We start from the raw sequence: 13,039 nt of genomic DNA, 5'->3' as shown, positions 1-13,039 counted from the left end.
TTATTATTATTATTATTATTATTATTATTATTATTATTATTATTATTATTATTATTAAGGGGTCCTGGGCTAATCAGTTTATTTCAACCTAATATTATAGAATTATTGTCAGTGTAAAGGAGAGGAAGAGAGCCATGTGCATGTGTGTCTCAAGCATTCATATGTCCTGCGTTTGGAATCCTGAAGCTCCGCAAAAGCACATATTTCTTGATGGTGGTATTTGGTGCCATATGTTGACTATTAGTTGTGCTTTTAAGAGTTATTAATATAGTGAGCAAAAATGTTAATAATGTAATGAGTGCACACTGAAAATGTTTATCTGCTGTCTATTAGAGAAGGGAGTTATTTTGATTCCTTTCCATGGTGGAGGCAGAAGAGAAGGCAATTAGTTGGCGTTGCAGAGTCAGCCCAATACCATATCCAGATGTCTCTATTTTGATGGCTTTTGTCTACAGAAGACGTTTTCAGATGATCCAGAAGGAGAAAACACATTTAAGTGACAAATTGAATCACAGAGACCCCAAGGGCCATCCAGTCAAACCCTATTCTGCCATAAAAGAAGACACAAAGCACTCTCTCTACCTAAAAACCTCCAAAGAAGGAGACTGCACACACTCCAGGTCACTGTATTCTGAATATTTCTTACAGTCAGAAATTTCTTCCTAATTTTTAGGTCGAATCTCTTTTTGTATAGTTTGTTGTTGAAGAATCTCCTTAGGCTACAAAGCATGTTCTTTGGGGAACAAGCATACAGTATATAGTGGTAATCGGTTTTAGGGGTTTGGATCATGGTTTTCTCACTTTAGTATTCCTGCTGGAAATCTTTTCTGTGAAGCTTACGCTGCAGTGGTGCAATGTTGAAGCCCTATTTTACAGTTATGTCTTTGCTTTCACTGAGCAAATGTTCAGGGAAACTCCAGACAGTTCCATGCAAACAAACTTGGCAGTGCTAACATAGTGAATGCATATTTAGGAGATGTTTGCTGTAACTCAGGAACTCCCAGGCTGTATCTACACTGCAGAATTAATGCAGTTTGACACTGTTTTAACTGTCATGGCTCAAGTCAGCCTCAGACTTCATCATGTTGAGCTTAAAAACAAAGCTTTACAGGGGAGGGATGTAGGAGACTGCCCAAGACCAATTCAAGGTTTAAGCCAGTATACATTCCCTGGCCTATTTAGAGATCACATGTGTTGAATGTAGGACCTTCTGCATGCAAAGCATGTGCTCTGCCACTAAGCTGGGAACATGTTTTCTTGTTTGACTCTGGGAGGGACCATGCTTTGTCTGGAGAAAGACTTAAGATTTTACCGCATGAGCCCCTATACCGCTAAGAAAAAAATGGGAACATAACCGTTTGTAGAGAAACCATCACTGCACCTCTTCTCAATCACATGACTGGGGCTGCTACCCCCATTGTGCTCTCTTCCTGACTCTCCCTTAATTCCACCTACCTGCCTTATGCCTTACCCAGCATTTTTTAAGTTATTCCCTCCCCCCACCACATTTTTTGTGCAATTTGTGCAACTGCTGCTACAATTGAAGTTAAAGAAACAAAATAAATAGAAAAATAAAGGTAATCAGGGTGCCTTGGAATATCAAGGGGAGAGGGAACAGCTGGGAGGAAGAGACACTGACACCAAATGAATGGCAATTGTGCAACTGCCCTGGGACCAAAATTTCACACTTAGGTACTTGTGCACTTGCCAGGTCATTGACAAGTTTCCTCAGTCAGTGAAAAGGGACAGGTTGGGGACAGAGCAGCTGTGGGTTGAGATGGTGTTGGTGTGTTAAGTATCACCAAAACTGCTTCTTTCTTGGTATAATTACAGTTTAATTTCGTGGATAAGGCGGGAAATGAATGAATGAACGCAGACCACTATACCATTCTAGCTCTCTCATAATCCATAGTTCAAGTGACAATTTTTAGTGCCGCTATACAAAGTTGAGCCAAGTGGCTGTATTGTGTAGTCTAAAGGGTGTGAACCAAATTCCCTTGAACTGACAGGGATGATGTTCAGCTGAAGTGTCTAGCTGGGATGACACTAGCACTGCTTCACTGGTTCTTCATGTGACTGTCTCAGTTCCTTGTGCTTTGAGGCCATTTCTGCTTGTGTACAAATGCCCTTACACTCAGGTCACCAAAAATAGCATTTTCAGATGAGAATAAGAGCAACTCACCATTATTTCTTGGCTATAAAGAGAAAGCAAGCATTGTTCTCAAATTACATAATTCCAAATGTTTATAAAAATCAGAATGCCCAAACTGTCGGCCCATTGCTAGCAAAGCCAAACTTGGCAGATTATCATGTAACCGAGGCATGACAAAGCTGCAGTGCTGAACGGAAGGCTCCAAACGCTACTACTGCTTTTTTTTTAAAAGCAAAAACCTTGTACTGTACTGTGGATGCATGGTTGGAGGCATTGTTTACTTATGTTATTGGTATATAATATTGCTGAAAGCCAATTTGTAGCTTGCTATTGTTTCTGAATTAGGATTTAGCTGTTTGCCATTTCCCTTGACTAATGGCAAGGCCTAACTGCCCGAAGTTTCTTAAAGCACACACAAATGTAATGCAAATGTGTGAAGCAAATGTGTCTATTGATTACCTGCAACTCTAATTTCTGGTAGTAAATGAATCTCATGGTCTTTTACCACCAGATAGCAGCTGCTGGTCTGGGAGAGAGACTGGGTAGAATACAAGAATCAGAAGATTTATGAGAAGCAGAAAAAGATTTTTAGGTCTTACCTTAAAGACACCAGCTCCTGACTGATCTTAGAGGCTAAACAAGGTCATCCCTAGTTAATTCTTGCATGGGAGACCAGCAATGAATACCAGATGTTGTAGGCTATATTTCAGAGGAAGGAGCTGGCGAGACTAATTTCAAGTATTCCTTGCCTAAAAAACCTGACAAGCGACTTGAAGACACATGCACACACTTTCACTAGGGGATCTAGACCTAATCCAGTACAGCAACAATTGCTTGATAATCCAAGAAGTAAACATATTTTTTGCATCTAAGTACAGTTAGTATACTTACTGTTTTGGCCTACAGCTCCCAAACAGTGTGATCAGTGGTACTTCTGAGAGCTGTTAACCTCCAAATTAATATTTCCAAACCCTTAAAATGATTAAATATTTTCCAGAGCTCTTGAACTTTAAGTTCATATTAAAGCATGGGGAGAGCAGTGTAGTCGCTGGAGGGGGGGGGCAGGGGGATTGCGGACCCAGAGGAGGGTCAGTACACCCAGTGGGACTGGTGCAGCTGTTGGGTGAGTGAGTTGTGGTTAGTCCTCCATGCACTTTACACAATCACATAAAGCATTTTCATCCAAATATTGTACAGCTTCATTTGAGAGCTTCTTCTTTAACCTGGAAGCATCCTTATCTCCTTTCCACACTTGGAACTTAATAACAACTGAATAGGTCAGTATTTAGTTTCACATTTAATTTGGCTTTCTATACAACACAGTTTCAGTTCATTGAATAAAATACTGCACTGTGGAATCACTATTGATCAGAATTCCCATCAAACTATTCCATTTTTCCTTCTCTAGCTTTTGAGTCTCCTCACCCTGAGCCACCGTTTGCCACCATTCCATGCCTACTGAGTATTTGTTGTTGTGTGCCTCCAAGTCCTTTTTTACTTATGGTAACCCTAAGGCTTATAGATTTTTCTTGGCAAATTTCTTCAGAGGGGGTTTGCTATTGTCATCCTCTGAGGCTGAGAGAGTGTGATTTGCCCACGTGGGTTTTTATGCTTGAACCCTGATCTCTGAGATTTGTATGTATGTATATAATCAATTTTATATATATACACACACACACACCCTGCCTTCACTTCGGTGAGCTCAAGGCAGCAAACAAGGCTCACATTCTCCTCATAACAACTCTGTAAGGTAGGTCAGATCAAAGGAAATATATTGTTTGTGGTCATCTAGTGAGTTTTATGGTTCTGTGAGACTTTTCCAAGGCCTAATCCAACAGTCTAATAATTACACACTATGTTGGCTGTCTCTTTATTTACAGTTATATTCATTTCACTCCAAGAAGGTCAGCAAGCTGAAGCACATAGATCTGTTTCAAGACTGAAGCCAGATTTTCTAAAGATATGCCCACATTTGCACACATCTGAAGAGCAAGGTTCAGCTTCTGTGTTTTATTTTCTGTAGTCACACACAACTGTCTACTCCAATTTGTTTCAGCTGTTGTTCTCAAAGAAGATGGCTTCTTTAAGCCAAAGGGCCAGTGCTTCTATGATCATGGGGCAACTGTGGCCCTCCAGAATTTTTTGGACTGCAGCTGCTCCAGTCCCTCAGCATTAGCTAAACTGGATAGGGCTGATGGGTGTTGCAGACCAAAAATATCTGCAAGGTGACACTTGTACACCAACCTTACAGCTTAAGAGAAGCTGGTTTGTTTCTGATGGTTCTGTGTGTGACTTTGGCCTGTTAGAGACTGCCAAAATAAAGCTGCTTCGGGTCTCTTTGGAGGTATGCTATTTAAATGATGCATGGGTCCTAAGAGTCTGGAGGTCACGCCAAAGCCACACTCCATTCCTAAGTACTGGAGGGCAGCTTTGGTGCAGCTTCCGGATTCTTAGGATGCATGCATCATTTAAACAGCATACCTCCAAAGAGACCCGAAGCAGCTTTATTTTGGCAGTCTGTAACAGGCCTCCGATTTCAGTTTGAATCCCATCAGCACAAATTGAATGTGGATTGCAGCTGCAATATAATATATGTTTGATGGGTCTCTATTTATTTGCAAAAGTAAGAAGATTTTTGTTCCATAATATCTAGTCATCCTTCAGCAATGGCTTATATGCTTTTGTGGCTGTTAAAGCATTCTTCGCATGATCTTTATGTTTGAATACTTGCATTTTCACAGCTGATGATAAGCCACAATTGTTTTTAAAAGATGGTCTTCGGGATATGTTAGTGGAGATTCTTGAATGGTGGTGGTGTATTTAATATTGTGGGTGGTTCTAAAATGATTGTGAATGTCTTCCTCTCTTCCCAGTCTCTTCTCTACTTTCCCTACATTCAGCATTATGATTTCAGGTGGCCTGACAGTAACAATATAGATCCATGCCTCAGTTAACAATGGCCTGCTACAGACAGCCAAAATAAAGCTGCTTTGAGTCACAGTGGAGGTATGGTGTTTCAATGATGCATGCGTCCTAAAAGTCCAGAAGACACACCAAAGCCACACTCCAGTCCTTAGGGCTGGAGCGTGGCTTTGGTGCGACTTCTGGACTCTTAGGACACATGCATCATTGAAACACCATACCTCCACTGTGACTCGAAGCAGCTTTATTTTGGCTGTCTGTAACAAGCCAATGTCTCTGATGAAGAGGTTTCTTTTGTTGTTGTTGTGTGCCTTCAAGTAATTTCCAACTTATGGCAACTCTAAGGCAAACCTATAGTGGAGTTTTTTTGGCAAATGTCTTCAGAGGTAGTTTGCTATGACCATTCTAAGGCTGAGAGAGTGGGACTTGTCCAGGGTCACATAGTGGGTTTCCATGGCCAAGCTGGAATTCAAACCCTGCTCTCCAGAGTCCTAGTCCAACACTCAAACCACTACCCCACACTGGCTCCTTTTTTACTAAGTTTTTTCTGCCCACCCAGCCCCATCTCTTTTCCTCTTTGTCCTCTGTTTACCTGGAAGACTTTTTTTAACAGCATAAGCAATGGGACGGTGATGAAGGACTAGAGAAACACAGACATTCAATTGCTAAGTCGGAACAGTGCGTCTGTAGAAAACAGTCCAACAAAGCTTGAGCTGGGAAAGAATGGGATGTTTCTCAGTCAATCCGAGTCTAGCTGTCTGTGCCTGCCTACAACAGGCGAAGTAACAGCTGCTGCTTCTCGAGCAGGAGTGAAGAGCAAAACAGAAAGAAAGTGGGAAAGTGAGTAAGTCTACCCTTACCAGCTATCCCAGTGGGGAAGGAAAAGTGAGAGAGGTTGTGACAGTTGTTCAAAAAGGAAAATGGTGTCGATAGTTGTAGTATCTTTATATTCTACATGCCGGGGGGATGATGGAGATTTGTTGCATATTTATGTAAAATCTGCATTTCTGCACCTTAAGTTATTTGCTAACCCTGGCATCCTACAGTGAGAACATACTCTGCTGGCAAAGACTAGGTAAAGTGCTGATTTACACTGAATAGTTCTGCAGCTGAAGATACAGCTGAACCTTACCTATTAAAGGAATGTAGGTCAGGTAGATGAATTCATTCTGTGAAGTCAAACAAACCTAATTTTATATGAATGAAGTTGACACAGTAGGAGATGGTTGATGCTTAGTGACAAAGGTTCAAAGTTACAGCTTCACAGCCAATCCATACATTTGAGGAAAAAGCTGAAAAGAATATAAACATGTCAGTGGTTGCCAGATGAAGGTATTAAAAACCAGGAAGCGTTCTGAAGAGCAGGCAGTAAAATATGCACCATCCCTGCAATTTCTATAGCTTTCAAATATCCTATCAAATGGGAATCTTTTCTCCCAGGAGATTTTTCTGCAGTTTGTATACAATATATAAGTGTATATGTATGTATGTGCATACACACACACACACACACACACACACACACACACACACGCTTGCTGAATGACAAAAACAGCTAGGTAGCTATATGGGGCCTATGTCTTTCCTTCGAATGACAGTATCATCACATAAGTAATGATCTTTAAAGCTGGAGTGGGGAGTCTTTGGTTCTGCAGATGCCACACATATAGTGTCTCACAGATGCTACACATTGAAAAATGTTTTTGAGAACATGTCTATTGTAATTATGAAACTATGGAAGTATTGTATGTATAGAAAATCCACTGTAAGCATTCTACATGTAAAGTTGAATTGTTACATCTGAGATAATACCCCACTTATTTCCCCCTGAGATAACAACACATATTGACAGGAATCCCAATCTCCAAAATTGTTCTTTGTACTTTTGAGGCTCTAGTTGAGATTTTAGAACTCTTAACGGGGGATTATAATTTAAAATCAAACCAAACTAGCTTCTATGGAATGTGCTTATCTTAAAGTTTAAGATGGTGAAAAATCAGACTGAGATCCAAGCATTAAAGTATATGGTTTAAAATGAAGGTTTCAAATTGAGAAATTTGGGTTTAAAAATGAAAGTTTCAAATTTTGGTGTAAAAAAAGGTTTTACAATTTTCCTTTTTCAGAGTGAAGTCATACTTTCTTGTGTCCCAAGAATTTAAGCTGTTTGCATTCAGTGATAATCAGATGCCCTGTTCATGATTTAATGATTTTGTTTATGATTTATGTTTAAGATTCTGTTTATGACACATGCTATGTAACTGAAACAAGAAACAATGTATTACATTGCATCTTAATTACATTGCATTGCATTTAACATCTTCAGAAGTTTGTTCTGCCTGACAAAAATATCAATGGGATTGTGAGTGTATTATTTGTTGTTCTTAACTGATATCAAATCAACTTAATTTTATGGAAATCCCATGCATGAGAGACCTCCAACTCATGCTATCAACAGCTCTGCTCAGATCTTGCAAACTCAGGGCCATGGCTTCCTTGTCTATCTGTCTGTAATGTCATCTTCCTCTTTTTCTACTGCCTTTTACCTTATTTAGGGAAGGTTCAGGCTTGATTTGCTGTAGAACCCATTTATTGGTCTTTTTAGCGGTGCTTAGTGTCCCCAAAACTCTTCTCCATGACCATGTTTCAAATGAATTGATTTTCTTCCTATCAGTTTTCATAACCATACATAGAAATGGGAAATACAATGTCATGGACAATCCTAATTCTAGTGTTCAATGATAAATCTTGATACTTCAGAATTCTGTCTAGTTCCTTTATAGCTGCCTTTCCATATCCTGGTTTTCTTTCTGATTTCTTGATTACATTCTGATTTAATAACTCAGCCAAAGTATGAAAATCTTGAACTACTTTAAAATTATGTAAATAATATGTGGTCATTAATTTTATTTTCTTAATGTTCAACTGTAAACCTGCCTTTGCACTTTCTTCCTTAACTTTCTTCAGTAATCGTTCCAAGTCTTTACTATTTTCTGCTAGTAGTAGGGTGTCATCTGTGTACGTTAAATCAGTGTTTCCCAAACTTTGATCATCCAGATGTTTTGGACTTCAGTTGCCAGAAGCCCTATCCAGTTTGGCCAACAATTAGGAATTCTGTGAGCTGAAGTCCAAAACATCTGGAGGACCAAAGACTGGGAAACACAGCCTTAAATAATGGAGATATTATGCCCTCATTGAATTGTTTTTAAACTGAGTCCTTCCTTCAGCAGCGTTTCTGGATTACTGCTCCAATGGTATTTAGGGTATGAGGTGTCCCAGCTTCCTAACTTTCTTTTTGTTTTAATGTCTGGCAGGGATTGGGAAGAATGTCATCTGTGACAGAACCGCCACTCCATTGGATGCCTTTAGGATGATGACTGCTGCCCATTATTATCCCAAACTCATGAGCATTATGGGTAATGTTCTCCGTTTTCTTCCTGCCTTTGTGAAGATGAAGCAACTGATCCAAGAGGGCTACGTAGGGGAGCTGCTTGTCTGTGAGGTACAGGTCCACAGTGGGAGCCTGCTGGGGAAGAAGTATAACTGGAGCTGCGATGACCTGATGGGTGGTGGAGGTTTGCATTCTGTTGGTACCTATATCATTGATCTTTTGACCTTCCTCACTGGCCAAAAGGCTGTGAAAGTACATGGACTGCTAAAGACCTTTGTGAAACAGACGGACCACATCAAGGGAATACGCCAAATTACGAGTGATGACTTTTGTACGTTTCAGATGGTCTTGGAAGGAGGGGTATGTTGCACTGTTACCCTCAATTTCAATGTACCTGGGGAATTTAAACAGGATATTGTTGTGGTAGGTTCCAATGGGCGGCTGATTGTGGTAGGCACCGATTTATATGGGCAGAACAATAATTCGCAACAAAGGGAGCTTCTCCTGAAAGATTCCACGCCAGTCAGCAATGCCTTGTTACCAGAGAAGGCCTTCAGTGATATCCCATCCCCTTACCTCCGGGGAACGATAAAGATGGTACAGGCTGTCAGGGAAGCATTTGAAGATCAGGATGACCGGCGAACCTGGGATGGACAGCCACTCACAATGGCTGCCACATTTGATGACTGTCTCTATGCGTTGTGTGTGGTGGACACTATTAAAAAATCAAACCAACTGGGTGAATGGCAGAACATTGTAATTATGACTGAAGAACCAGAACTAAGCCCTGCCTACTTGATCAGTGAAGCAATGCGCAGGAGCAGAATGTCTCTGTATTGTTAGCTTTTTATTGTTAATAATATTATTTTCTTATTTTGTTACATCTCGGGAAATAGGAGTAAAGCATTGCAGTTCTTTCCTAACAGAAAACATGTCTTGCTTTGTCAGACATGTTTTGGACAAGGAAGAAGGAGGAAATATGGGGAGGAAATCCTTGCTGTTTAAATCCCTGCATTGCTTAGTTGGTGCTGAAATATTAAATGCATTTGAAATGCTTGTGAAAAATAGCTCCCGATAAAAAGGAAACTTGTACTAACTGTTGTTTACAAAAATGGCATTATAGGAAAGTAAAACATAATATACTTGCAATCTGCAAGTCCACACTGATTCATTTGTGTATAAGGTAAGATCAACATATATTTAAGAAGATCCGGATGGACACTAACACCAGGCTGCAAAGATGCTGACATGTCAGAAATAACTTTGCAGCAAATAAAATGGTGGGTGGCTTTTGACATGAACACTTGCTAGCAGCCTTGCTGGTAAGAGCATGCTAACTGGTTCCTGTTGAGATATCCACTGTGTCTGCATTAGTTCATTACCAGAACAGAATACTTGGCATGAATATGTTTTATGCCCTGGAAAGATTTGGCAATTTGATTTTCATGGTTAATAGATACAGTTTGTTTTGTCTCTGGATGTCACTCCATGGCCCAGATCAGAACATAATATGATTTTAAAAATATTAGGCAGAGCTTGAAAAGATTATTTTTTGAAATATAGAGAAATGGAAAATACAAGTATCTGCTAAAATCCTGCTGCACTCCTGTTCAACAACACGCTAGTCAACAGCGTGCAGTGGTTTTTTAAAAAAAAATTGAAATAAAAGTAAAGGAACGATAGTTTTACTCCATGGCTACGCTAGTGCAGAGGTACCTGTATGGTATCCGCTTTAACTTTGGCTAATCTAGTTAAATCTTAGGGAATTTAAAAAGATTTCAGAGTATTATGCAAAACCTGAAGATTTAAAGGCCCATGCAATGTAACTACAGCTTGAGGATTTCCCTTGTGGCAATATCTCCCTCACAGCATTCTACCTGCATAGGCACAAACCATTCCTATGCATAGATAATTGCACTTTTACATTTGTGTAGCTCTTATCTCTTCCTATTATACAACAATTGGCAAAGTTTACATCAGAGAGAAACGTTTCTTTCAACAAAACATTTACTTAATTTAGGAATGCTTTGGTTGCCAGCAGAGCTTTTATTGACTATATACTTTTGAATTATAGCTCCCAGTGTAGTGACTGGGAGAGTCTGGCAGCTATAGTTTCAAAAAGAACTATTCCAAGCTTTGACTAGTAATACCTATGTAATACAGGAGAGCTACACATGTTTTCTACACATGTCGCTCAGTGGTCATGACATCCCAGTGGAATGGTTGTGTTCTTGTTCATTTTTATGATCCAAGTCCTCTTGAATAAAAAATGGTTTGGTTCTTTCAATAAGAAATGTATGCATTTATGTAGAATCCACTGCTGTTTTCAGATTATGCAATACATTATTTTATGGAGGTATAGACATATGCTGCTGTTCAACCTTTTTAAGAAAAAAACCACTGGTGGCCAGCAAGTTAGTATTGGATAGATGCAAAATGAAAAACACAATAATTCATAAATAATCAATAAAAGCCACCGAAATTGTGGCAGAAAAATTCATTAATACCCACTAGTTAAAATGATCCAGATGATATGTTGGAATCCCTGGGCATATTATAGCCTATACAACTCCAAAGATTTGTTTTCCAAGATGTGAGTCACATCACTGACATGGACACTTGCACTGAAAAAAAAATCTAACTGGAGACTCCAGTGGGGTCTGTTTACTGTTACTTTTAGTATGTACCTGAATGTAAAGTTTGTAGCCCACTTTGTGTTTTCTTCACCTGTTAAACATATTATCTCCCTATTTCTTTCCATCCTTGATAGAACTCCTTTGTAGTAATGATTAGACATCACTAGAGCAACCATACAGGCTCTGTTATCTTGTTTTGCTGTCTCTTACTCACAGATCCTGTTCCCCTTCTAAACAAGTAGGATGAGTGAACACAGGACTAGGAAAAATCCGGTAAAGTAGTGGAAATCCTGCAAAAATTATTATTCTTTCACTCTGATCCATATATTCTTGTGGTCAGTGTGATGTATCTTACCAAGGCCACCCTTATCATTAGGCAGATGGAGGCAGCTGTCTTACTAAGCAGATGCTGTGGAATGCAAAGCAGTGACTAGGTGGAGAGTAGAACTATGTGCTCCAGGTAATCTGCCTCGTATCCCATCAGGAAGGATGCTTTCCAGTCACCAATACTGAAATAAAATTCAGCTCCCAGTCCAGGTGGCTTCTGCACATGGAGGAAGGAGCCAGGGGGAGGGAACAACACACCATATTTTACTTGACCCCAGGCAGTGTACTATCTTGATCTGCAATTGATCTTCATGTTCACTTGCTAGAAAGATGGAGGGTACTAGGTGTGAAAAAGGAGAAATAAATTGGAGGTGGGAGCAAATTCAAGAACTGAAACAATGCTGTAGAGCTTGAATTCATTCTGAATGTTATGACTACAGATAATCAAAGGTTTCCCTTTTTGTGTTGCCATGGTGCTAGCCACCACCTCTTAAAATGCACTTGATAAATGGATAAAATGTTTACTGTATTAATTTATAGATCTTTTCAATTAAAAAAAAAACACCAGTCAAGACTGCTGGGATCATTCTATCATTTTAGTCCATCATGGACAGATCTAGCCAGGTCAGCTATCTCTTTCTTTTTCTCCCACTCTGTTACGCTTATCAGCAAGGGTGGTACTGTAAAATTATGGTGCCTAGTTCTACATAATGGGACCTCTACATTTGCTGGGATTAGGACCCCCATGAAAATGGAAAAACCACAAATGAAAAAGCACTTTTTTTTACTTGACATCTCAAGGAATCTTCATTGCAATGCTATGGTCAACATCTGTTAGATGTATGCTGTAGGACACAAAAATGCCTAAGTGTGTCCCTAGGTCCTCCATGTAACTGTGTGTCACAACTCTTCTGGCAGAATTGTGCTGGAGGACCTAGAGATTCCTAGAGAGAACATATTAGTCAAATCTGCAAATAAACAGATTCACAAAGTCAAGGCTGCAAATGGGGAGGGCTCATTGTAAATCCTTTTAGCTATAGAATTAGCATATCCATGATTGGCTGAAGCTCTCCATTTTATCTGGTTCTTGGATGCCTTGTCTTTCTTTTCTTTCAATCTTCAACAATCCAAGTGTACATTTATTGCTGTATTTAAAATATATATTTATTGTGTTTTTCAAGCATATATATATATATATAGAGAGAGAGAGAGAGACAGAAATACAAGAAGCAAACTATATATCTAAAATGTCAGTGCATGGGCATTTTATGTACAGTAGATATTTTAAAGAGTTATTTATCAAACAAAGTGTGATTAAAAACAGAGTCTATATTTTATATATCTATATCCTGTAGATAGCAAAATAAAATGACATTTAAATTATAGCAAGAAGAAACGGGGATATTTTAAAGGGCAAATGTTATGGTTATCTCTAGCACTTTGACAGCCTGGCTACTTTTTAATGGAAAGCTGCCTCCTGTGGTTCTCAGCTGTAGCAAAATTCATCTGTCCTTCTGTTTCTTGAAAGGACCATGTTTGTATGTTACTTTTTCAACTGCTTGGGGAATGTAGTTAGCTACAGGCAGCCATGAGAATAGATGTGCTGCTTAAAAT

The 13,039-nt window shown here is 39.4% G+C and overlaps 1 protein-coding gene across 3 annotated transcripts in view; it reads left to right on the top strand.

Annotated features, from left to right (window-relative positions):
* GFOD1 (glucose-fructose oxidoreductase domain containing 1) overlaps nt 1-12,630 on the top strand; it is a 55,291-nt gene extending 42,661 nt beyond the window's left edge. For 2 of the 3 annotated variants that reach the window (XM_042465435.1, XM_042465437.1), the window contains exon 2: nt 8,386-12,630. In XM_042465435.1, coding sequence (XP_042321369.1) covers nt 8,386-9,305 — 920 coding nt within the window. In that variant the 3' untranslated portion in view covers nt 9,306-12,630. Of the gene's footprint in view, nt 1-5,596; nt 5,915-8,385 lie in introns of those variants that run through there. The other variant, XM_042465436.1, reaches the window with a different exon arrangement.
* The last annotated feature ends 409 nt before the right edge of the window (nt 12,631-13,039 follow it).

Source organism: Sceloporus undulatus, chromosome 4 (assembly GCF_019175285.1).
Source record: "Sceloporus undulatus isolate JIND9_A2432 ecotype Alabama chromosome 4, SceUnd_v1.1, whole genome shotgun sequence".
Lineage (NCBI taxonomy): Eukaryota > Metazoa > Chordata > Lepidosauria > Squamata > Phrynosomatidae > Sceloporus > Sceloporus undulatus.
This window is presented reverse-complemented; position numbering and strand designations above follow the sequence as displayed.